This window comes from Cardiocondyla obscurior, linkage group LG09 (assembly GCF_019399895.1).
Source record: "Cardiocondyla obscurior isolate alpha-2009 linkage group LG09, Cobs3.1, whole genome shotgun sequence".
Classification (NCBI taxonomy): Eukaryota; Metazoa; Arthropoda; class Insecta; order Hymenoptera; family Formicidae; genus Cardiocondyla; species Cardiocondyla obscurior.
In genome coordinates this window covers 4,422,177-4,447,123 of record NC_091872.1, presented here as the reverse complement: position 1 = coordinate 4,447,123, position 24,947 = coordinate 4,422,177, and the positions used below count along the sequence as shown (strand labels likewise).

Below are 24,947 nucleotides of genomic sequence, written 5' to 3'. Positions count from 1 at the left end.
TGTGGCAAGTAAAATTTTGTAAAAAAAAAAAAAAAAAAAAACAGTTTTAAAAAGTAATTTTCAGTCTTATACAATTTTTACTTAATATGCAAATTTTTACTTTTTAATAAATATATCTTATAACTATATATTAAATATTAAAAAATATATATTATAAATCTGTTATTGAGTTAAGCGTACCAAAGCGAGTGAAGTTCTTACTAATCGACTTTTACCTTTATCGGTCATAAATTCTTTCCAGACGATTCAATCGATCTTGACTAAACTTCGCAGAAACATCAAAATCATAATTTAAAATATTCATCAACTTCTGTATTCTAACATTTGTTTTTCTCAATTACCATATCGCTTATAACTTTTTCGCTTTAGGCATAACTCATGCTAAGCTGATAAAGCACAACGTCGCCAGAAATTCGTAGAGTATCCACAATCGATGGCTGCAATCTGTGTTTAAATTCACCGATCATCTTGTCGCCCAGCCATATCGTATATCCCTCGTATTCACACCGAATGCTGTCAAGTAATATCTCTCGTTAGACGCACTCGTAATAACAATACTAGTCGCAAACAATATTAGTCACAAACGCAATCACGTGCTATTTTAATCGCAAGTCTTACATTAGCAAAAAGTCTCGGCCAGGCATCCAGGATAATTGGCCTTGATGTCGTTCCTCGTGATTCCATGTGCCGTTATTCCAACAATTCATGACAACGTATGGCATGCTGTTGCCATATAAAAAACGTGGATTTAAATGCAGCGGTATAATGGGATGAGGATAAATAGCTTTACCCTTCTGTAGATTCACATAAAACCTGTAAAAATTCACTGATACAATTCACGCGAATAAACTTAAGAAAGTGCATACTTACGAATACGGCAGCAGCTTTAATCTCCCAGCGATAAATAAACGACTACCGACGCGAAATTCGCTACCAATATCTACGGTGATCGGAACATCCTATAAAAAGAACACTGAGCTTGTTTTTGCAATTATGTTGCGGGATTGTGGTGTTACAATATTTGCCGTTCAAAACATTGCAGCAACGTTAAAACGCGTACCAGGAACATATCGCAATGAAATATTACATCAATATTAAATAACTTATTTCGAGAAACCGAGTATTTCCTGACGGCTGTAGAGAGAAACCGCGATGGTCTCTTAAACATATCCGGGTAGAAAAGAAACTCTGAAACTGGAAGAAAACGGTTGAGTAAGTCTAGCGAGTTGATCATAAAGGCCCTCGCTTTTATATAAAACAAAATGTGAAAATTTTCATGCGACTGTATTACATGCCGTGGGATTTTTTCTTACTAGAGAGTGCTTATCCGCAAGTCCCTCTAGCAGCGTCCTGAATTATTCGGCGATACACATATGCTCTGGCGGATGCAAGTAAAATAATTAATCTTACTAAAAAGTCTACGAGCGGTTCTTCGGTCGTTAGAACCAGCGTTCGCGACAGGCGACAAATACTAGGATCTGGATATATGAATAGATTAAGTTGACGAGCTCTAGCATCTTCGATGGTCCCGTTAATTTCGAGATTTGTTATTTCTTCAAGAGGCAATCTGTAATAAAAGGTACAGAAGTGCTCTCCATTTACTGCGATCTGAAACATAAAAACGCCATAATTAATTTGTGAATTAAAATACATAATATTTCTTTTTATCTTATATAATATTTATTTCTCAATTGCAATTAAATAAAAACAGTAATTTAATCATGCGCCCATATACACGGCCGAGAGATTCGAAGTAAATAAAATGATAAATCCGTCAATTCCAGAGTTTCTCGGCGCAGTCTTCAAAGGTGTTCGCGAAGTATTAACAGATTAGAAAGAGTAAATTGGTACTAATTAGGACGCAGTTTTTGTTCATTCCTATTACCATCGGGTAATAGGCAATTCAAACTTTTCGCTATCGATCACGGATAGCGCCACTGGCGGGCACGTGCTTTCGGTTTTCGCGGGAACGGCACCCATTACGGTAAAGGCGTGGCCACAGTACTGGCGGGAATGGCAACCATTATAAAAGAGGAGTGGTCACGACGTTGGCGGGAACGGCTCTCCGACTCACGCACCAACTTGCACCTTCTAAACTTATAATACTTCTCGAGTGTTTTCGGAGACTCGATAAACCCCAGGATTGACAGATTTAGCATGTTGTTTCTCAACTACCTATACGAGCGTATGATTAAATTACCATTTGTATTTAATTTTAATTGTGGATTAAATATTACTTATCCGATTCTTCATGTATTTTTTAATAATATTATAAGTCTGTCAACTTTATTATACAGATTACCTGAAATGCGTTATTCGCACAGAAGATCAGAAGATGTACGTAGGTGTTTCGGCGGAAAACACATCCACTTGGACCGGCAGGTGAACAGGTCTCTTCCTCTTCCCAGTATCCACGAACTTTCGTATTCCTAACAACATATCCTCTATCCAATCGCGGATTGAAGTGCAAAGCAATGTTTCCAGCTGCCTTGCATGTTAAATTCACCGAAAACCTATCATGTAATTATATTAAATTATAATAATTTACGAAAAAATATTTTTTTCAGCTACTCATAAATTTTAGACTAAACACAAATCGCGAATTTAAAATAAATATATACCTCGACGCGTTTTCGGGAATGTATCCGGTGAAAATGATAGCAGACGTCACTTTTAACGATTGCAGCGGAATCGGCTTGCAAACGCTCTAAAACGCACAATACAACATGCATCATTCATACATGAATCATAAGTATAACATTCCAGACATTCGAAAATGTTCGCAGCATCATCCATATGTATAAGTCGTTACTTATTAAAATTAAGCTCGATTTAAATTACATCTCGCTTGTATTTAATTTACAATTAAAAGAAAGATGATAAACAAATTAATCCAAGATTAAAATTCACTCACACTAGAAGGACATGTTAACTACAATTGAACGTATAAAACAGAGTCTGGTCAGGGTTGAGTAATCAGCTAATAGACGTGTTGGTTAAAACGACAATAAAAATAGTAACTTAATCCTAACTGAACTCTGACCAGAACGAAGCCTCGATAAAATTTCAGTCATGTGTTGACATGTGATAATTTGTCTGATTAGTGATAACAAGAACGAGAAGGGGAGGGAGGGAAAAGAGAAAGAGAGAGATAAGTTGGTACCGCTGATCTCGTTGGTACTCACCACAGGTACCGTCTCTTCGTCGAAGTAAGAAAAATCCTTGAACGCCTCCTGTCTCGCCAGAGCAGTGGAGTCATTAAATGACATTCTGCCTGAATTGACAAATAAACGTGCTTCGTACCGCGTTTTTCTCAACTGTCGCAAGTGTGCTGCATCGCTCGTACCGCGACGTGTGAAATATGACGAGCGCAGCGGTACAGCACTTGTCCGTTTTCACACACGACGATTTGCACCAAGTATTCTCATCTATTTCCACCTCCACTCGATTTCCACAAGGTAGCGAAGTAAACGCGATTGCGCGAGACTCACGCGGGAACGCACAAGATCCCGGATCAATCGAAAATAGAACTTTAAAGCGCCTGTTACAAATTCTCCGTTCAAAGTAGTACGCTAGTAGAAATATAAATGAAATTGACTTAAGAGTACGTCATTACAAGTCGAATAACGTATCGGAGAAACTATTTTCTTTCTAATATTATTTGCGAAAGGTTGCATTCAGAAATATTTACCACAAATTTTATTTTTTTTTTCAACAAATTACAATGGTTTTAGCAATATATATTATTTGAAGATATATAAGTGCGTAAAAGCACTATAACAATATATAATTAATGTGTAGATAATCCCCCTGATAAAATGGAGAGTGGACATCTCTCTTTCTGTCATTAACATTCAAAAGACAGACAGTTGTTTAAACTTCGTTGCGTTTTTCTCAAATATTTTTTACGTACAGAAAGCTTGTTACGTTTGAAACGATTGAATTAATTATTTTGGCATAAATTACACACGAGCAGAAGCATATCGAACACAATTAAGACTAGATGATTTGATATCCGATAGATACTCATACCATATAATTACACGGAAGACTTTTTGCAGAAAAATTCGTTGTTAGTCATGCATTAAAAAAATCCTTTCATTAAATGGCTTATTCGTTTCAGCATTTTCTAAATTTAAGCAACACTTAAGCCTTTAAATTTGTAAATGAATATTTATCGAACACTATAAGAAATAATCGCAATGTATATCCTTGCATCTAATAATTTATCTTTCTTTGTGCATTGTAAACGATTGTATGGCTATCAACAGGAGTAAACTGTTATAATATAATCACGAGATGAACGAGTATCGGAACGCCTTATGAAAAAAAAAATTGTGGCGAGGTTTGCTTAAATATCACGAGGATCATGCGGATCTGGGAGTTTCTGCCAATTCGGATCAACACCCCATATCTCGCGTGCATATTCCGCAATTGTACGATCTGATGAAAATTTCCCCGATGATGCTATATTATGAATAGCCATTTCCACCCACTTCGTTTCGTCCTGAAAAAATTGAACAAATAATTATGTAGTATTAAATAGTGATATTAAATGTAGTAATTTTACAGACTAAATTTTGATATAAATCGCTTTATTAGATTTTTATTTTAAAAAAGCAAATAAAAAAATTAATTGAGTACCTGATAGATTTTGCTAACATAATCCTGCTTTTTTATATAGCTTTCATAATCAGCCAAAAGTAGGAACCTGTCCCATTTAAGCAACACATCGGCGATATCTCGGAACTCGTCCGGATTGTTCGGACTGAAAAATCCTCCTTGGATTTGATCAATACATTGTTTGGCTTCCGGTAATTTATTATAATAATCGTACGCATTATAGCCTTTTTTTTGTAGAGCCTCCACTTCTTCTACTGTCATGCCGAAAATGAAAATATTTTCGTTACCCATTTCCTCCGCCATCTCTACATTTGCCCCGTCCAAAGTACCGATAGTCAACGCGCCATTCAACTATAAAAATAATATAAAGTTTTCATTAATCGTATTTCTAAATAAATAAAATTTTCCACAAACAAAAATAACTGATGCATTAATACAATTAAATAAGGTAATAGCAATATAATTAGATTTATTCGCGATTTTACATTTGTCGGGCATGTAGACAAATGCGTAATTTCAATTTTATTTCGTTGCTAAATATATTACTGACCATAAACTTCATGTTGCCAGTGCCAGACGCTTCGGTGCCAGCGGTAGAAATTTGTTCACTTAGATCTGCCGCTGGTATGATCTTTTCAGCCAAGGTCACACGATAATTTTCAAGAAAGATTAACTTGAGTTTATCGCCGACAATCGGATCATTATTAATCACATTAGCGACACTACAGATGAGCTTGATGATTTTTTTTGCCAAGTGATAGCCTGGTGCCGCTTTCCCACCTATCATCACAGTTCTTGGAACAAAATGAGCAGACGGGTCCCTTTTTATTCGATTGTACAAAGTGATAACGTGCAAACAATTCAACAATTGCCGTTTGTACTCGTGTATACGTTTTACCTGTTAATGAAATATAACAATTAAGACTGTTACTTTAGCTCGAATCTTACTGAACGTTTTCATGTCAAAGAATTTAATTAATGAAAAAAGGCTATTCCTTTGCACATCATATTTTTTTCTTCTAACCTGAATATCAAAAATAGATGCTGTATTAACTCGGACACCATACTCCTTTTCTAATATCTGTGCTAATCGCAACTTGTTTTCCTGCTTGACTTTAACTACGTTACGCTGGAACACCGGATCTTTTGCCCATTTCTTCAATTGGTTTAATTGCTCCAAATGAACGGTCCAATCGCTACCAATTTTCTAAATTACAAATAAATTATTTTTTTAAATATAAATATATATACATGTAAAAATCGTATTCAGTAATACTAATATTAGAGCACTCACTTCTTCGATTATATCAGACAGATTTGGATTGCAGAGCAACAGCCATCTTCTCGGCGTAATACCGTTCGTTTTATTTTGAAATTTCTCCGGTGTCAATTCATAAAAGTCTCGGAAACTAACGAAATTAAAAGTTCCATCAATTTATTTCGAGCATAATTATTAATTCTTATAACGAGAAATTCTACGTACACGCTGTCTTTGAGAATTTCCGAATGAATGCGAGCAACTCCGTTTATGGCATGACTACCGACGATGGACAGATGTGCCATGTTGATTCTTTTCTCGCCTTCCTCTTCTACCAAAGACATTCGACGAACGCGATCCATATTGCCAGGCCACTTGGCCTGGACGTCTTGAAGATGCAGGAAATTAATATGATAAATAATCTGTAAATGTCTCGGAAGAATGCTTTCTAGCATACTAGTAGGCCATCTTTCTAACGCTTCGGGAAGAACTGTGTGATTTGTGTAGGCACATGTACGTTTCGTAATGTCCCAAGCCTGTAAGAATATTTATTTCAAATGATCATACGTAAACCATTTCTATATAATAAACCTACCTCTTCCCAAGAAAGTTTTTCCACATCGATGAGAATTCTCATTAGTTCGGGAATAGCCAGCGAGGGATGAGTATCGTTGAGCTGAATAGCTACTTTATCAGGAAAAGCTTTGAAATCGGTTCTATGGTGCTCCCTTGAGCCAAATTTACTAGACTTGTATCTTCGGATAATATCCTGTAGAGTAGCAGCAACCATAAAGTATTCCTGTTTCAACCTCAGTTCTTTTCCTTCAAAGAAATTGTCGTTGGGATAAAGAACTCTGGAGATATTTTCTGCCAAATTGCGATCAATCACAGCCTGTATATAGTCACCGTCGTTAACTGAAAAAGTCAGCAACATATAGAAAAACTGTTATCGTATCACGAAAACATATCTATTCAATACTTACAGAATTTTAAATTAAATTCTATGGGCGACTTTGCGGACCATAGTCTTAATGTATTGACAACGTTATTTTTATAGCCGGGAATTGGACTGTCATAGGGCATGGCAAAAACAACCTGTAACAAACAATGTCATATAACATTATTATTTAGAGATTACTTTATAGTATTTAAAAATCATAACTATTCTTTTTAATATAACTTCTTCATAAAGTTTAATTTTTTTTTTCGTCAAAATGTTGAAAATTCGTACAATAGTGATCTGTTACCTGAGTATTCACCCATTTCTTGCCCTCCGGGGTGTCGATTACATGACCATAAAAGTTCACTGGCAGCATAAATTCTGGCCGAGCTTTCTCCCAAGGGTTACCGTATCTAAGCCAGTCGTCAGGCTCTTCTATTTGTTCACCATTCTTTATTTTTTGTGCAAATATACCATATTCATAACGTATGCCGTATCCATAAGCAGCTAAACCTAGCGTAGCCATGCTGTCTAGAAAACAGGCTGCTAAACGACCAAGTCCTCCGTTACCAAGTCCGGCGTCTTCTTCGAGTTCTTCCAATTCTTCAATATTCAAACCCATCTACAAGAAAATAGTCATAATTATAAGTAATACATCAACTATTAAAAAAAAATATTTTTTATATAAAAAAATAACGAGAAGCTATTCTACAGTTAAAAAAATTACTTTTTAAAACATAGAAAATAATAAATAAATTTAAAATGCTAAAAAAAAGTTAAGTACACTTGCCTGATACATGGCTTCATCGCATGCTCCTTGTATCCCTAAATTGATCATAGTATTTTGCAGTGATCTTCCCATATAATATTCCAAAGATAAATAGTAGACTCTCTGAAAAAGAAAAGCAAGATGCATTAACGTTATAGTTATTTTTTTCTGAAACAATATACATTTTTTTTTTAATTATTATTCTATATACAAATAAAAATAATAAGATAATTTTGAAGACAGATTAACTGATAAAATATCTCATGCGTGTTTGCATGTGTATGTGCAACTATATATCTGTACTTTTAACATTTTTGAACACAAAATAAGATAAGCCGAAGGATATAAAAAGAGAGTGTCTGCAATTGCGTGTCGCGCTTTTTCTTACACATTCCTACATTTTTCCTCATATTGATTGATTAATCACGTTAACGTTGTACAAAGGTTAAAATAAGGTCATCGAAAAAAATCGCAAATATTCTATGCTTACGCACGCATGTAATTCAGTTATTATTAAAATTTTATTATGCAAGACGTAGCCTTTATCTGAATTCTTACAAAAGTTTCGTTACATATACGCGGACACCGAGAGACATCACGCATAACGCGTTACTGATAAATCGTATAATCGCATTACCCGGTATGATTTTTTAACCGCTTACTCCACGCAACTCAAAAATCGTTTCTCCCAATCGACTTATGAACTATAACTTCCCATTCTCGCGCGTTACGACATATTCCCCCCCGAGATATGCAGAATGGGACAAATAATGTCGAATTCTCAAGGTTACTCTCGGGATTCTGCAGATACGAGCCTGACAGATTACAAATACTTTTCTTCTGAGGAAAAAAAAAAAAAAAGGAAAACTGCGTGCCTAATAGGCTTTCTTTCGTTTTTTTCACAATAACGTCTGTGAAATGACGATCGCGGTACAGGTACTATTTCACGTATTACTTTCCACGATTTTCGAATCGACGAACGACATCGCGTCGTGGATTTTTTTACTTTGCAAACACGAAATTTTCAATTGTTTTATTTTGACGTCAGCTGTTGAATCGTGAACGAGAGGACAGAAATAACAGGGGGTCAATAGTAATCAAAGGAATTATCTGTTGGGTAACGATGAACAATAGTAGTTACTCGTCAAAGTATCGTACCGATTTGACCGCTATTACGCGAGAGAGACAAGTGAGGTACCTTGGGATCTTTCTCGTAGTAGTGCTGCTGCGTGCGAATCCATCTCGACACGAGGTTGTCCTTGACGCTGTGGGCCAAGGCAAAAAAGTAGTCGCGGCTCGTCGCGACGTTACGGTCCTTCACCAGGGTGTAGTGAAGATGCCTGTTGAAGGTCTTCTTAAAATTCCCGACATTCTCGACGTCGACGATGCCACGCACAGAAATTTGCTTCCTTTTCTCGTGATCGCTGTTCGGCAATGACATGATGGCTCTGATTTACTCGGTTATCGGCTTACTTGCGACACAACAGGCTAGAACGACAAGCAATATCCGACTATCACGAGGCGACTCGCCGGACACGAATGATGTGCACGAAGCCAACGAAGGCAGTGGTCACCTTGCTTCAAGGTGACACATGCGCTCCACTGATGTCGTTGCGTACGCGTGGCGCCAAAAATTCGAACCCGTATGCTTTTTTACTAGATAACACGCTTGTCTAAACAGCTGGAAACACAAGTTGTTTTTTTTTTTTTTACTCAAAAATTCAGATAATTCTCAATTATGACATTATAAACGAGAGTATTCCGAGGTTTAGAGCAAACGGAAAGCAGGAAGGCCAGAATATATTTTAATATATTGGATTTAGAACAGTTAAAAATTGTTACAGGCTTATTGATCTACGGGATATATGATAAATAAATGTAAAAACAACAGCAAGGATTTTTTTTTTATTTAATATCATTTATTTATAAATTAATGCGGATGCGCGGATGCAGATGCAATAATGAAAACGACAAGAAGCATATTACGCATATTATAATTCACATTCTTAACATTTTAGCCATCGGTCCCGACAAAAACACGTGTTCTCGATAACTATTTAGATATTATGATATAAAGTTGCATCTTTATCATTTACCGTTCCGTGCCCTGCTGTTTTAAGATCACCCTGTTCGATAGCCGTCCTTTTCATTCACATGTATACACACATGCGCGTTTGTACACATATACATACGCACACGAGCAGAAGCATATACGATGTATATATATATAAAATGCGTGTGCGCATATAACGGTATAATTACAATTAATGATGCAGTAGCAATAATATTATATAAACGTCAACGTCAGTGAGAGATAGATAATATATCATATATATATACATATATATATATACGTATATATATGCATATATATATACGTTACCGCATGATTTAATTCATCATTAAACTTCCATTCAATTTTTTCAAACACAACAACTTAAAAACATCGAGATGATGGGGGATATCGCTGTAAATTAGATCATTACTTTACAATATCTATTGCTGAGGGGGTAAATAATTTTATTTATATGCTGTGCATCTCGTTTAACATCATCTCTTTCCAATAAATTTTTCAAATACCACTATTCCTGAATACCCCCAGTTCTCATTATATCTCGCTGTGACGCGCGCGACTTACTTATTTTAATGGCGCTCGATCCGCGAAACAATGATCCAAGCTAATCGAAATATAACGCTCCGACGAAGACAAGACTAAAATGAATCACACACAGCCTTATTACACACACGCATACGTATCCACATACTTTCTTACTCTTTCTTTCTCTTTTTCTTGCACGCGCATATTCATAAGCATTTATTCTACTTTTATTCTCTCGTTCATTCTTTTCTCTCTTCGTGAAGAGGAAAACAAAGGACATTATCGAGTAGGTAAAAACACGAAGTTTATGATAACCATAAAACATTAGTTAAAGATTACGACGAGACAAAAAAAGGGGGAAGGGAGTGGACAAAGGGCTGGTTCAATCCACGAGAGTAGCCCTGTCCATTGCACTGTTGCTGGCCGACGCTTTTTTACCGCAATAATAAACGATTAATTAATCACTAAGTGTTGCTTTTCTCATTCTTTCTTTCTTTCGCGATGTTTACTTGCTCGATAAAAATTGCTCTTGTGAATTAGAATGTCGATGTACGCGTGCGCTGCGATTGATCGTTTAACTTTGCCGACCATTTTGTGTCTTAAGAAATATCTTTCTCCGGAAATACAGCGGACAGGCTTTTAAAAATACCGCTAATGACTTTCATTAGTTTCCGCATGTGATTGCTGAACTCGATCTTCGTTGAACGAAGACTTACAAGTCTCCTTTCAGTCGTGTGTCGGGTCGGGCTGCTCGCACGCGCGTTTTCAAACTTTTCTTTCACACTTTTCCTTCCTTTGCTTCTAACTTAATCTTTTCTATATCTGTTGTCTCGACTGTCCGTTGGACTATCGCCATTCCTGTTTCTTTCTTATTCTTCCTTCGTTGGCTCAGCTTTCTTGCCAAGAGGGATTGCCGCCTTTACTCTAAAAACAATCGAATAGTACATTTTTGACACCTATTATAGCAAGCAGAAATTGCAAGTCACTTTGTTCCAACTTACTTGGCGGTAATTTCGTTGATCTTTGCCTGTACCAAGGCGAGATTCTGATCAATCTGCTCCTGGTTTGTTTCATAAACCTTAGGCAGCGTGAAGAGAGCAACCACTCCTAATAAAATGAAATAAAATTAATCATTGAATTATTTTTATGTACAACCGCGAGATAGGGAGTGATATTTTATAATATACATAACGTAAAAATAATTTACCAATTATAATGAGAGTCATGCCATTGAACCAAGAACCCACGTAGGTGAGACACCAGAGCAAAACGCCGAACTTGAGAGAATCAACGAAATCTTCAACGAGGAAAAGTCGACGTAACTCGCTAACAGCAGCATTAGCGTGTGCGACCGCAACATCTGCAACTTCGTGTACTTTCTCAGCTGGTAATGCCAAATCCAGATCAAGAATATCCCTGTAATACAAGTGATTACTTGATTAGATACGTTGCTACGGTCCAGTCAATTAAAAATTTATTTATTATTGTATTTTTAAAAGATTTTCCATTATTTTATACTTACTTGAATGGATGGCCGTCTGAAGTTTTTTGAACTGCTTGAAGAACAGTTTTGTAGATGCGGAAAAGAATAGTTCCGCTAAGGGCGAGAAGTGACAAATAAGCCAGCACACTAATCAGACTGAAATAGGCCAGTGACAGGAGCACGCCTAGTATCGTGCCGAACACGATTCCCGATTTTTTCGGATCACGCCAGTATATCAGAGCCGCCACTGTAAACAGAAGTAGATAAAAATTTTTTTTTTTAAGTACGAAAAGCTTGATATACCTTATCCGATAATGAACTATATGAATAGCCGTTGATTTCTTTTAATTTAATATTCTCGATAAAATCATCCGCGACATATTTACATTGTAATATAACAAATCGTTCAAACATTCTCCTAAAAAAGATATTAAGAGCCTCCAGCAATTCTTATCAGCAAAAAGATGTTTGCCAATCAAGATATCTTCCAAATCAATTGATGATTATTATAATTCTGCAAATGATCCTTTTACATCTGTTACTTAGCACACTTTATGTACCTGTACAAACACGAAATGATATTTGCCCAGACGTCAGTCAGTACTATCTGCAAATAAGTTAATACCCCGAACAGCAATATGGAAAACAACCGGAATAAAAAAAATTTATAGCAATGACTATGAACACATAGGTATATATGATTTTTCGCTCTATTATTTCTCTTCAAGAGGCCATCTGGTAGATCTGTCTGAATTTTTAAAAACAGGAAACTCATAGCTCTTCACATTTTATCGAAACTGAATATCAGAGTAGAAAAAAACTTTTATAATCCTGGTCCAAGTCCAGTTAAACTTCCTCAGAAGATTTATGCAATGCCGATGTTGCAAAAATGCGTCTCTATGAATCATGAACGCGATGAGAAAGGAGTAGAGCTAGTATAATACGTTATCAACCATATGTTCTCAAAATCAATGGTCGCCAGCCAGCCAAGCCAGCTGCTTCTTGAAACATAAGATCACAAAGGGACGCGTAGGAGCGAAGAACTTACCAGAACCGCGCTCCGGCAGAACTTGCACGTGTGCTCTATGAACGTTCCTTCGCACCATCCTTATAAAGCGTTACGGAAACCTTTCCCGTTAGACGAAGCCGGGGATATCTGCGCAAGCGGCGGTCACGCACGCGACTGCTGCAGCACACATTATTCAAGATCCAGCCACGCGAAAGAACAGCCTCATTGATAAAGAAAGAAAGCGAAGCAAGTGAAAAAGAGAGGGGAGAAAGAAGGGGAAAGACAGAACGAGAGGAAGGTGGCTAAAACGTAGAACAGGGACGTAGTTACTTGGACTTACTCCGTTTCGAAAAGATTTACACGAAAACACTTAATCGTAGACAAAAATATAGATTAAAAAAAAAAAAAAAATAGATTAAAAAAAAAAAAATTAGATTACTCTTTATTTTGAAGTTTACGAAAGAAAGCTAGAATCAATAAATCGCATGAAACTCGTATAGAATGCATTAAACGAGATGAAACGACACTTTGCCGCATTGCGGATGTGTGCGATACGGGTAGCTATCTTCAAAAAATTGTCTTTGCCAAACCAAAGTATTTTGAGACACCTACCTTTCGTGCCGGATGACAGAAATGGCATTTCGATTTTTAAAAGATTGACTGGAACACGTTTATATATAACTACGACGATAAGACACGAAACGTATATACTCGGCTCTCGTGACCGTCGCTTGTTCACAGCACAGAATTATGCATTACAGGTCGACGCGACGGTTGTGTATGGCGCCGCTTTATCGATTCGTATACACGAGTTTCCCCCTCGAATTTATCTACGGTGTGCGTCATCCAACGGAAAGAAAAAGACAGGACCAAGTAGCTATTGTATGCAACGGCTACACTGGTCTTTCTAATAAAATAGAATCCCCGCTTTATAGAAGCTCTATACCTATTAATGAATCCAGAGCGTTGAATTAGAAAACGAAAATCAAAACATTTTTATTCAATACATCCAGACGTACCAAGAGAGATCTCATTTTTCCGCGTTATATCTAAGAAAGCTCCCTTCAAACTCGAACGCAAAGAAAGTATAATATAATTGTATAATATAGTTGTACGTGGCGTTATTTCAGGCCTTACTACGTGTGTAAATAATAAAATAAATTGCCATCGGTTCGATACAATGGAGATACGTGGATATATCTTTATAAGCCAGAAAAAAAAAATCGAATAAAACTACGATGACGCACATTTGGTAAGAATATGCCGTAACTTGCAGACGTCTCATATAAGACCTTTTTTTTTTACTGATATCTACGAGAGTTCTTGAGCTTTTTGCAAAAGTTCTTACTGCTTTAGATTGTATTTACAATTTCAAGTGATTATACGCGCAACGAGGAAAAAAAGATACTTGCCGCGACATTGAAAATAAGATATCAATGAAATATCAGCACTCTTCGAGCCATCTATTATTGGACGCAACTCTCAGAAACTTGTAACATCAGTTCGAGATTCTCCCCTTGAAATATTAGATAATTAGCTCTACGGTGACTAAATCTTTGTCAAAACGTCTCATTGAAAAGCACCAATATAGAATTGGATACAAAAAGTACGTACGTAACGTAATGTAACATACTAGCCAATGCAGGGATTCTCAAACTTGTTAAAATTGTTCGGCGAGTTTCGCAACACGTTCAAAATTGAGACACAATATGACGGGAAGATATATATATATATTTATGCAAAATAATCTAATGTGTATAGTTAAGCGCATAAATCTACACAAAATCACTCGGTCTCTCTCACTCCTCAGTATCCCCTAATCCCTCTCAACGTACCTTCCGCAATTAATTACAGGCTAGTTTCGTTACGTCTCGTTTAACGAACCTAGCATTTCCTTTATTTACGGCTCACAGAATTTCACTTTTACATCCATCGACCACTCGAAATTGTTTCTTAACATACGTACAATCCGAGACACACGCGTTCGCTGAATCATCATCGTTACTCACATTCCTCCTTCGTGATAGCCATTTTCTCTATGAACATCCCGTCGTGCCCTATCGATTATCTTGTTTACACCAAGAACCGTAATATCTGTTCGTGTGGATTCGGATGAGAGGGCGATTGCTCCAGAAATGTGCAATGATAGAACAAACGGAAGAACGACCGACCCGGTTCCGACGACTTCGTTACCGAGGGGACTGCTCCGTTGGTTTGGAAACCCCGACGAGGGTCTTCGAAAACCTGGCACTGGACCAACGAGAGGCTGGCTGGACGTTATATTTAGTAGCGTCCGAGAAACGGCGGGCCCGATGAGACAGGTAGGGATGCTGCCGAAATGCGAAATCGCGTTCGTGCCGGACTAATTATTGTATCTCGAGCCGCGCGACACTTCACCGGACGCTCGCTAGCTTACGCGTGAGTTGATGCTAGCTATATATCTGTGCTTTTCATCTTATTGTTAGGTTTTTTTTTGTAAATATTCCGATAGCCTTAAAAAATTTTCCCAAAAGCTTTTATCTCAGAGTTTCTTAACGCATGAAAGCAATGCCTAGCGTATCTTGCATTTTGTATTTGATTAGCCGCCGTATGATGATGACGTAAGTTCTAAAGATTTTTTAAATCGCAGTGCGATATATATTGAGTTAATAATATTAAATATATTTAGTTAATTTTGTCTCTGACATTTGTGCTGCATTACACAATTTTTTATCAATAATTCGAGCAAGCTGCAATGACATTTAAAGTTTATATAACGTTTAAAATGTTGCAGTAACATTTAAACTTTATCATAACATTTTTTTTTTTTTTCGTAACAATAAACTGTCTCAAGCAAACGTTAAAAGATCAATTTTAATAAACTATTAAAATTACTTTCATCTTTTTTCGTTTCTTACCTTTTGGATTCAGTCTTTCAGGATTAAACCAGGCATCTGTAAACAGTACAATTAAACTATATTAGTATTAAATTTCACCACTCGATATATAAAGTGCAAATAAAGACGCAAAGATATAATCCATCACCCATCAACTCAGGCACAGTTAAATAAACTTTTAAAGCGATTTCATTAAATTATGAAAGAGTTATTTGCATACATTTATCTGAGCTCACATTAACGTGATAAATCGATTCTGTTAGCGTCTTCAAAATAGTTACAAATGTACAAAAAATTATTAATGATAATAACAAACTCAACATAATATTAATAGATGCAATGAAGAGAGTATTCTTAGTTCAAGATAATATAGAATGCTTACTTAATTTGTGAATTTCTTCACAAAAAAAAAAAAAAAAAATTATTTGTTGCAAAAAATAGGCACGAGAAATAAAAGATTAAGTAAAACCCAGAAAGGTAATTATCATAGGTATAATTTATCCCTCATACATGACACATTCCCCTTTGAGCTCATTTCTCAGGTTACGCTTCTATTAATATCATAGCAAATCGATATAGATAGAATATAGCCACCGTATTAAAAGAATTGCCGCTTAAAAGTGCTATTGAAGCACCGCGGGTGCTTGAGCGATTGCGCGAATCTTTTAAGCAATTCTTATCGGCATTTTAAATGCAAATTTCGTGATATAGAAAAAGCGTTTGAAGAATATATTGAAGAGCACTGACGAATGCATTATCGCAGTCTGGCAGGGCAGTAAGATACAATATCAAGCAAAAATAAGAAATTGCTTTTTTTCCCTGAAGCGAATAATCTTATCGAGCAATAGCGAGCCTTAGTCGAGTGTGGCTGAGCGCTCTATTATTACCGCGAATATCAATGAGATAAATGTGCAGATAGAATGATTCGTTCATCAGCTGACAGTTCACCAGGGATGTACAGTGCTTGATATTGACGGAAACGTGCTACAACACGATTTCCCTCAATGTCACATATGAATATCTCAACTTTATACATATATATATACACACATATATAGACATGTGTATATATATATCGCGTGGGAAATAATTTCAAAGTACACGCCAGTGCAAATTATAAGCACGCGCGCAAATCGCACGGGGAACGGGACCAAAGCAATCGATCGCGTATGCACTGCGCAATATGACTCCTGTTGCCTTGAAACGGCGACACATTAGGCGACTCGCGTTCGACTTTGGAATCAGGAAAATTAGTTCGCAATCAAAAAAAAAAAAAAAAAATCGTCATTAATATTTTTAACGTTTCGCAAACTGCGGAAATGAATTTTATCGAGTCAAGTCGAATCGAGTGATACGTGTTATTCGTTGAACGTTGCATTTTACGGACTATATTGAATGTATTACGCATGTATCACGTATGTGCAACGTGTACTGTCAGTCAGCGCGTTATCGGACGCATCGTCGAAGTACCTATCTACAGTTGCAAAAAGTATCTATCGTCTTTTACAATTTGTTTTAACTGTTGAAGGCAACTGGTAATTAAAAATGCGTCTAGAAATAAAACAATGATTCGGCAAAATTCATCTTTTTATGTTAAATTTGTTAAAAAAAATTAATCAGAGGTTTTCTTTAAGTACACATTAATTATTGCCAGCCAAATAATAAATGAAACCAAATTGAGTTAATTTTTCCTCAGAAGGAATCATGTGGAAGGATCGACGTGTATTAATGAACATTTCACTTTCTAAGGCGTTGAGGGTGTTGTGGCAGACAAAAGGTACGAAGATAGAACTTGAATGAGCAAAATCGTCGTTATCTTCCCGCTGTGTTAACACGATGATAAAACGATAATGCAGTTATGCAATTTTCTCTTAGCAACCAATTGTTACCGTGACACTCGAGAGCGGACTATCCAGTGATGACTTTGGGATAAAGTTCGAAAGTCAATTACGTCAGCAATTACTATATACGTAGCTCACGGTTGAATGTCGTGGCGTTACATAATCCAAGGCCGGTAATTACTTCAAGTTGCAGAAAAATCATAAGGCACATGCCGGCATGGCGTTGCGACTTTATTGCAACTTGAGAATAACCGCGGAGGCAAAAATTTCACTAACTCGCTCGACAGGCAAGTGCATTATAAATGTACCACGTCATGATTTTAAATTGAAATGCTATCGACATGCATTAAAAGATAATTAATATAAATCTCAGTGAGAAGACACTTGCTCTGTACCTGTCTGTGCGAATAAATTCTTTCACATTAATCTTTTAACGATCAAATAATATTCGCCGCGTTAACGTCGATAGATCAATGTACAAAAATGAAAAAATATTAGACAAAATTGTAGTACAAATTTTTTTTTTCTTTTCTTTTTTCGCCAAAAGCGACGACCGTTGGTCCCTGCAGGTATCGACTTGTTCTACAGGAATTCCATCTACGACGGAAAGAAAATGAGCTCCGTGGGCTCGGTCCAAGACCCTTAATGGGCAGGTAAGTTCGGCGGAAACGTCAGTTTCGGTATGCAGGCATAAATATTATTCGCAGGTAGTCGGCCGATCGATAACCCACTTTCGATCGGAGATTCTGATATCTCGGGCAGGTAGCTCTGCGCAGGGCGAAGCCCGGGTCACCGACACGAAAGCGGCCGTAACGAGGATTAATTAACCCTTAAATGGAACACTTCTGACCACTTTAAGTCTTTTTGCTTTATACCTTGCGACCTGATGCATCAATATTAAAGAATAATAATAATTAGTATTCTTTTTTTTTTTTTTAATTAATATTAAAATATTAAAGAAAAGAAATATGCTAGAAAGAGTCGAATGGAACAGAAGAAAGCTCTTAAAAATTCTAACTTTAGAAAACTGCTCTGGGTTACCATAATCCATTGTTCCACTTGAGGGTTAAAGTCCGCGCGCGACCCGATTTCATCCGCACCCCCGCGGGCGGTACTCGCATCGGCGGGAAACACCCTCCGACGTCGCACGGAAGAAGAACGGAATACGAAAAAATGTAAGGACATACGCGACGCACGCCATTTCCGTGAATTATTCGTCCGTATTCCGCGCTAAGTATCGAACTCGGAAGTATCGAACGTGAACGCGCGCGCGCGCGGGCGCTTGACCGAGGAGGGGAAGAAAAAGATAAATCCTAACGCAGGGCGTGCTTAAAGGACCGAGTCGGGAGAGAAAGTGCTGAGAAATAGACCTACGGGGGTTCAGAATGTTCCAGAAGCACGGGCTGGCCGCGGACGAAGGGTTGGTGGAGGCGCCTCGCTTGCAGACCTGGTTACCCTCGTCGACGCTCTTAGCGGCCGCGGGGTACGTCGCGTCGAAATCCGCCATCCTTGCGCACACCTGGCGAACGGGGTTCTGTCACGACGCGCACCTCCCTCACTGCTCGCCGAGCTGTGCTCCGCCGCCGCGCCGGTTCGGAGTACTCGCTCCTGCCGTGTCAGCGCGCCTGGCGAACGCTCGCGGAAGCAATGGCGTATCTTGCCGCGCGCGCGCGCGCGTACGCCGAATGACGCACTTTCGCGAAAACGACGAGAATGACAGCGACGCCCGAGGATGACGGTGACAACGGCAAGAACGCGTGGCACTTTTCTCTGTCGGGCAAGGGGGATCTCGCGACGGGGAACAGGCGGCCGGCTTTCGCGGAACGATCACCCGGTACGACGGAGCTGCGAGAAACGCGAACCGCGGACGATCCGTCGCACTGCGCGAGATGAGGACTGAGGACTGAAGCTTGTTATCGACCCACTGGAGGTCTTTCGAGCCCCCCCATCTCCCCGCCAAACCCTCCGTCCTGTCCTCCCCCACTTGTCCAAGCTCATCGCCATATTGCTCGGAACCTCGCATCGCGCTTTATAGCGACCGACGAGAAGCTATACTTGACCACACGCGCGATGGACCGATCACGATCGAGAAATCTGTACCGACGCAAGAGAGACGTTTCGCGAATATTTTTTCATTCACTTTAGACCCTTTACTCGATGCAGCTATTTCGACTCGATGACATCATAAAGTAAAAATCTAAATATTGTCATAGTTTTTGTAGTACACATTAAATACGTGATGAGTAATAGTTATATGTAAAGCGTCTATCTATGGTACTTTACGTCACGGATAATTTAGCATCTACAGTTCGTACTTTTACTGGTCTTTTATAAAAAGACACATTTACAAAGACGTCAATTATAAATAACTTTCATGAGAACAACTTCGAGCGAGCTCTATTTACGGGAATTAAAAAATAAAAAAAAAAAATAAAATAAAATAAAATAAAATATTTTAAAAGAAAAAAGATTTAAAGACTGAATAAAGAAAAAAAAATGTAAAAATTTAAACCAGGCTAGGTTTTGCGCTTGCGGCTTCGAATTAAGGAAGTTGATTAAAGTTTGCTTGTAGTAGCGCAATTAAAATTACTTCTTAATTATCTTAATCTCGCATCACATTTGTAACACTTTTGGTTTATAATGCAGCACGTTGCAGTGCACCGCATTAAAAACGCTGCGCAATAATTCACCATAGACTGCTCTACTTTCGTTGAATTGATCATAGTATGTTCGCGCTCAGTTTTAAATTTGGCGTAAAAATTATAAATCCGCAGCGGGCAACATAATACACAAGTTGTGTCAACAATTTAAAGTAATCTTTAACCACATTCCACAATCACCAATTTTATTACGCCGTTTCTTTTATCATCATCCATGTATAACAAAAAAAAATCTCAATTTTATAGCGGTCATGATCTTGACATTTGATTAGAGCATGTACGACAAATTATTCCCATTCCTTCAAGGTGAACCAACTACTTGCTGACATTCTATCTCTTTAACTACAACCGATAAACGAGCTGTTTTCTCAATTAGTAAAATATAAATAAATGTTGGCCGATACATCATTAAAATAATGCGATTGCAACGCTGACTTATTAAATTTATCAATATAACGTGATAAAATTATCACGTATTGCAAATGAAAAATTTATCAACTGTTCACATTTGATTTACACAATATAAAGCATTTTTTTTTAAAAAAACAACTCTGCTTTTGTTTTGTTTTTCAATATGTACACGTGCGTAATTGAAATTATTTATAACGTATACAAGATTAATTGTTTTAACTATCGTGGAAGTAGATGGAAAAATTGATGAAAGTAAAATCGTAATTTTGACCAATGTAATTCTAAATAAAAGGTTATAAGATCTCCAAGTGACGAAATTCGTGACATCCACGCGTCGAATGATAATTGAAGATAAAAAAGAATATGTTACGTCTTGGTGGGGTTGAAAATATGTTTCTCAAGTACGTGAATAGTTGTCCAGTCGTCGTGCCATGATCAGTCTTTACTCAACTACGGTTCGACTACAGCTGACGTTGGTCGCAATTTTCCTACCGTGGCTCTTCGTGACACAGTTTGAAAAAATAAGGAATTTAAAAAGAGGTCTGTACGGCAACTTGTTATAAATATTATTTATAAGAAAATTAATTGTCTATCAAAAAGTATCTCCACAGTTTATTATTATTTAAGAAATATCTTTAATGCGAGTCAAACTAAAATGTTTCTTTCAACAAAAAGCAAAAGCAATGCCGTATTTCAAAATAAATAAATACGTGTAATAACTAAAATAAATGAATAACGTGTAATAACGTGTAATAAAAATAACACGTGTAATGATAAAAGAGAATGTATGAGAAATAAATTTTTTTTTTATTATCTATTGTTCTACATAACTACTACACACGTTTAAAAAGTTTTATTCCATTAAAAATGAAGTAACTGTTAGAATTATCAATCCTCGAAAGAAATGCATCGAAAATTAAGGTTAATATAGGTTTTATGATCGAGCATTGGATCTATTACACTGCGAGAAAATTGAGCATATTAAGTAATTTAAAACTTCATCGAATATTATAGATCTACTGTCATATATTTCCATAAAAAAAAGACAAACAAAAAACACGCTCACAGTGAAAAAAAAAATTATTTTGACATACATATTAATGAAGCAAAGAATATTTTTACATGTTTTAAATCGTTAATCTGACAATTAATTTTCCCAGCTAAATTCGCTAGTCTAATAATATCTTTTACAGATTTTATTATCAGTTTTAGTAAATTACGCGCGTTATATGTATTTGTTACAAGCAACAGTAATAACGATAACTCATTAAATAAAGTGCTGACTTCGGAATTAGCTACGTGGAAAAAATATATCTAAAAAGAGAAATCCCCGTGCGTAATATTACGTGATAAGGGTGCACTTGTCGGTTTTCATGGGACACGCAACAAACGTACGGGAGTAACCGAAAGGTATCTCGACGGATCAATAAAACACATAACAAGAGGTGACCTCAACTGGCAATATCAGCCATACGAAACGACTGTCCGCAGAAAAAAAAAAAAAGAAAAAAAAAAGTAATAAATATTACAATGAAGCGCAAGTTTCAGCAGTTCGCTATAGAAATAATTTATGATCGCTAAATATATAATGTGGATTAATCTTTTGCGATCGTTAAACAGACATCAGGATTCCGATTTTGCAATTATCTTTTTTGATATTGATCTGCGATTATTATTAATCGCTTCGTAATTGGTTGGCGCTTGCAATCAGTACCGACACTAATTTTCCGCGCGTCGACGCTCCCCGTGGAATGCATTATTCCTTGGTTGTTAAGTAGAGCGTGTTGTTATATGGAGAAAAAAAAGTACGCAGGCTACAGCTATTTTAATCGTGCATACAATCCACGAAAGATAGCTGAGCAAGTATCACGTTCATGACGATAGTTGTAGCCAGGCGGAAGTGCTTTTAAATGACCAGATTAATAAAAATTAATTAACATATTATTTTTAGAACCTAGTTTCCAGAGGCAATAATTCAATTTGCACTCATCTTCGTTGTTATATATAATACCGTATTAATTTCAGACCGTTTTTTCTTCTTTATAATTTATTTCTTTTTTTAAATTTAATTATTCGATTTTAATTCCCGCCTTGTAGAGAGACAAGATTTCGCTGCAATTTATCGAACAAAAAAAAAAAAGAAAAAACAAGGTGATCACACTCACCTAATCCCATATCTCTGAATATTTCCTTTGGCGCGATTTCGATCTCTTGCTTCTTCTTGTCGACGACCGGACGATAGGGAGCACGATCGGCTTCCTTGGGTTTCGGCGCTTCACGTTGCTGCGTTTTGACACTCGGACGTTGCTGCGGCAGCGACGACTTGGTGATCTCCGTAGCTAAAAAGTCACCCGATGACTCAAACGCGTCCTGGCTTGCCCTCTCCAGGAACTGCGCCTCCTTCGGTAACGGGGGCAACGGTTTCGTCGGCGGTTCGAACGCGGCGGCTCGGGCCTGCTCTCGCTTTAGATCCGTTCTCTCCACCACGTTCCACGAGTCGTCGTCGTTTTTAACCTTCTCTTCCCGCGTCGACTCGCCGTCGTCGCCGAGGAAGTCTATAAGCGGCGATTTTTCCGGCGCCGGTAACATCGACGACTTAACGTTCTGCACGAGATCCTCGTCGTTATCTTTAAATGGAGCGAAGCTACGCTCCTGCCGTTTTCCGTAATCGGAAAACAAGGTATCGGAGTCTTCCTCGATCGGTGGCACCTTGCTGTCGGCGGCTTTCGTAAACGATGACAGCAGAAGGTCGCTGTCGTCTTGAACGGTCGACGCGGTGGTCGAAGTCGGTAACAACGGCGGCTGGAGGTGTATCTCTTCTTCTTCGATGTTGTAGTTGTCATCACCGTCATCGTCATCGCCGTCCTCGTCATCGTGAAACTGATGACGGTAGGCCCGCTCGCTCTCGACGAACGTCATGCTGGCCAATTTGGGATCGACCGGGTCCAGCGGCTGCTGAAACGGATCCGACGACTGCGCCATAGCTGCGCACTTGTCAAAGTCCGCGGAAGGCGGCGGTGTCGCAGGCACGGGTTTCGCTTCGGCGTCAAGAAGCGCGCTGGGCAATACGGAGTCCTGAAAGGAGTCGCCGATGTGCAGAAGATCATCGACACGTGGCGCGTCAATCGACGGCGGCTGTTGCTGCTGTCGATGATCCGGGCGGTCGTCCGGGGAACCGTCGTGGCCGAGATGCTCGAAATCGTCGACGGAGTCGTGGTCTCTCTTGAGGAGGACGTCGTTCAGGGCGTCCTGAAGCCGCGAGTCCATCCTCGGTCACGGGATTGATCAGCAATTCGTACACTTGGTGATTAGCGATGACTCACCTGGATCTGCGCGAATAGTCCCGATAAATGTTAAAGCTTCGATCCCCGCGCGGTGTCGGTTGCGCGGAATATTGCGCGACGCTCCCTACTCCCATAAAAGTCAGGTACGAGGAGCGGCGTTACTCCCACCTGCCGCCGTCGCCGCCGCCGTTGTCGTTGATGCCGGTGCCGTCGCAACCTCTCAGTGGGGAACATCCGACGATACGACTCATCCGACGTCCTTGCCGCCCTGACTCACCACCGCCTTTGCTTTCTCCGCGTCTCTCGTACCTCGCGCTAGTTCGCGCCACGACCTCTTCTCACCACCTCGCGACAGACGATGCGCGAGCGTCCAGAACCAGGAACAACTACGGCCGCTCGCCGTACGCACTCATGCGTCGTCGCTCGACGGCCAGCTGACGCGACGCGAAGGGCCGAAGGCCGTAACTGGAATGGAAATTGCGGCGGATGAAATAAGATCAGCGGGGAAACTACCTAACGTGATTGAGACTCGCGATGCCAAAACGCGACGACAAACCTCAATACCGAGTTCTTCAATTGTATTCAATGCGATCGACGTAGACGGGTAGATTCAGCTGCGGCGAGATGTACTCCCCTCGCGAAGGGTGCCCTCTCTCGTTCCTCCGCTGTTCCAAGTAGCGCGAGCCAATCGTGCGGTCATCGCTGTCCCCACTACCGCGCCTCCAACTTAGCAGCGGCCGCCGCGTCAAACAATGGGATCAAGTTCGCGTGCACCTAAAAGACAGGCCTCGATTTTAGCGTTAGGGCTGCGCTGCGTTAAAATGCTTGAACAAGTAAACCATGAGACGCAATGCCACGCAATACCTTCAACTGTTGCTTACTTTTTAAAATAGCCGCTTAAATTCTCGATCGAGATTGACCGCTTTTTCCCTGTCTCAAGATTTGACCAACTCGAGCACTTTTGGGTGCCACGGATATTAAATAATTTTCTTCATACTTTGGATTCCTTATTTATCGCTTCGAATAACTTGTTAACAACGCTCTGCCTCAACCGAGACGCTGAACTTCGTTTTACGAAGCGGCGAGAATCGTAATATATATTTTCTGAGAAAACAAGACGAAATTCGTGGATCCGAACGAATCTGTCTTCGCAAGAAATTAACGGTAATTAGCGAAAAATGTATTATTCAATTA

The 24,947-nt window shown here is 38.6% G+C and overlaps 3 protein-coding genes across 7 annotated transcripts; all 3 read right to left on the bottom strand.

Moving 5' to 3' along the window:
• Window positions 1-22: 22 nt before the first annotated feature.
• On the bottom strand, window positions 23-3,583 carry LOC139105548 (galectin-8). 2 transcript variants are annotated; one of them, XM_070661724.1, is made up of 7 exons: window positions 3,186-3,583; window positions 2,622-2,707; window positions 2,303-2,513; window positions 1,411-1,608; window positions 871-959; window positions 619-813; window positions 23-513 (listed from the first exon to the last, which is right to left on the bottom strand). In XM_070661724.1, the coding sequence occupies exons 1-7, from the start codon at window positions 3,267-3,269 to the stop codon at window positions 366-368; spliced, it is 1,011 nt and encodes a 336-aa protein (XP_070517825.1). In that variant the 5' UTR covers window positions 3,270-3,583; the 3' UTR covers window positions 23-365. The 2 variants fall into 2 exon arrangements, with proteins under 2 accessions (XP_070517825.1, XP_070517826.1); XM_070661725.1 differs by lacking the exon at window positions 2,622-2,707.
• A 101-nt stretch (window positions 3,584-3,684) lies between these two features.
• Window positions 3,685-9,137, bottom strand: Glyp (glycogen phosphorylase). The gene is made up of 11 exons (XM_070661707.1): window positions 8,789-9,137; window positions 7,612-7,713; window positions 7,129-7,443; window positions 6,865-6,976; window positions 6,477-6,796; window positions 6,107-6,417; window positions 5,918-6,032; window positions 5,648-5,830; window positions 5,174-5,521; window positions 4,645-4,974; window positions 3,685-4,507 (listed from the first exon to the last, which is right to left on the bottom strand). Exons 1-11 carry the CDS (start codon window positions 9,029-9,031, stop codon window positions 4,352-4,354), a joined length of 2,535 nt encoding a protein of 844 aa, XP_070517808.1. The 5' UTR covers window positions 9,032-9,137; the 3' UTR covers window positions 3,685-4,351.
• A 350-nt stretch (window positions 9,138-9,487) lies between these two features.
• Window positions 9,488-24,426, bottom strand: Rtnl1 (reticulon). 4 transcript variants are annotated; one of them, XM_070661715.1, is made up of 7 exons: window positions 24,310-24,426; window positions 22,635-24,218; window positions 15,579-15,614; window positions 11,712-11,919; window positions 11,397-11,605; window positions 11,191-11,296; window positions 9,488-11,113 (listed from the first exon to the last, which is right to left on the bottom strand). In XM_070661715.1, the coding sequence occupies exons 2-7, from the start codon at window positions 23,734-23,736 to the stop codon at window positions 11,059-11,061; spliced, it is 1,716 nt and encodes a 571-aa protein (XP_070517816.1). In that variant the 5' UTR covers window positions 23,737-24,218; window positions 24,310-24,426; the 3' UTR covers window positions 9,488-11,058. The 4 variants fall into 4 exon arrangements, with proteins under 4 accessions (XP_070517816.1, XP_070517817.1, XP_070517819.1 ...); XM_070661716.1 differs by lacking the exons at window positions 22,635-24,218; window positions 24,310-24,426 and adding an exon at window positions 18,773-19,310; XM_070661718.1 differs by lacking the exons at window positions 15,579-15,614; window positions 22,635-24,218; window positions 24,310-24,426 and adding an exon at window positions 14,691-15,554.
• Between the last annotated feature and the right edge of the window lie 521 nt (window positions 24,427-24,947).

Coding starts and splice junctions, on each gene's coding strand:
- LOC139105548 (XM_070661724.1), bottom strand. CDS start 3,269: ATGTCATTTAATGACTCCACTGCTCTGGCGAGACAGGAGGCGTTCAAG. Junction 2,708..3,185: donor ACGAAGAGACGGTACCTGTG/GTGAGTACCAAC, acceptor TGTGCGTTTTAG/AGCGTTTGCAAGCCGATTCC. Junction 960..1,410: donor AACCGCTCGTAGACTTTTTA/GTAAGATTAATT, acceptor TTCTTTTTATAG/GATGTTCCGATCACCGTAGA.
- Rtnl1 (XM_070661715.1), bottom strand. CDS start 23,736: ATGGACTCGCGGCTTCAGGACGCCCTGAACGACGTCCTCCTCAAGAGA. Junction 15,615..22,634: donor ATTCAGAGATATGGGATTAG/GTGAGTGTGATC, acceptor TACTGTTTACAG/ATGCCTGGTTTAATCCTGAA. Junction 11,114..11,190: donor ATCAACGAAATTACCGCCAA/GTAAGTTGGAAC, acceptor GATTGTTTTTAG/AGTAAAGGCGGCAATCCCTC.
- Glyp (XM_070661707.1), bottom strand. CDS start 9,031: ATGTCATTGCCGAACAGCGATCACGAGAAAAGGAAGCAAATTTCTGTG. Junction 6,418..6,476: donor AAAAACTTTCTTGGGAAGAG/GTAGGTTTATTA, acceptor ATATTCTTACAG/GCTTGGGACATTACGAAACG. Junction 5,831..5,917: donor TGTCTGATATAATCGAAGAA/GTGAGTGCTCTA, acceptor TTTGTAATTTAG/AAAATTGGTAGCGATTGGAC.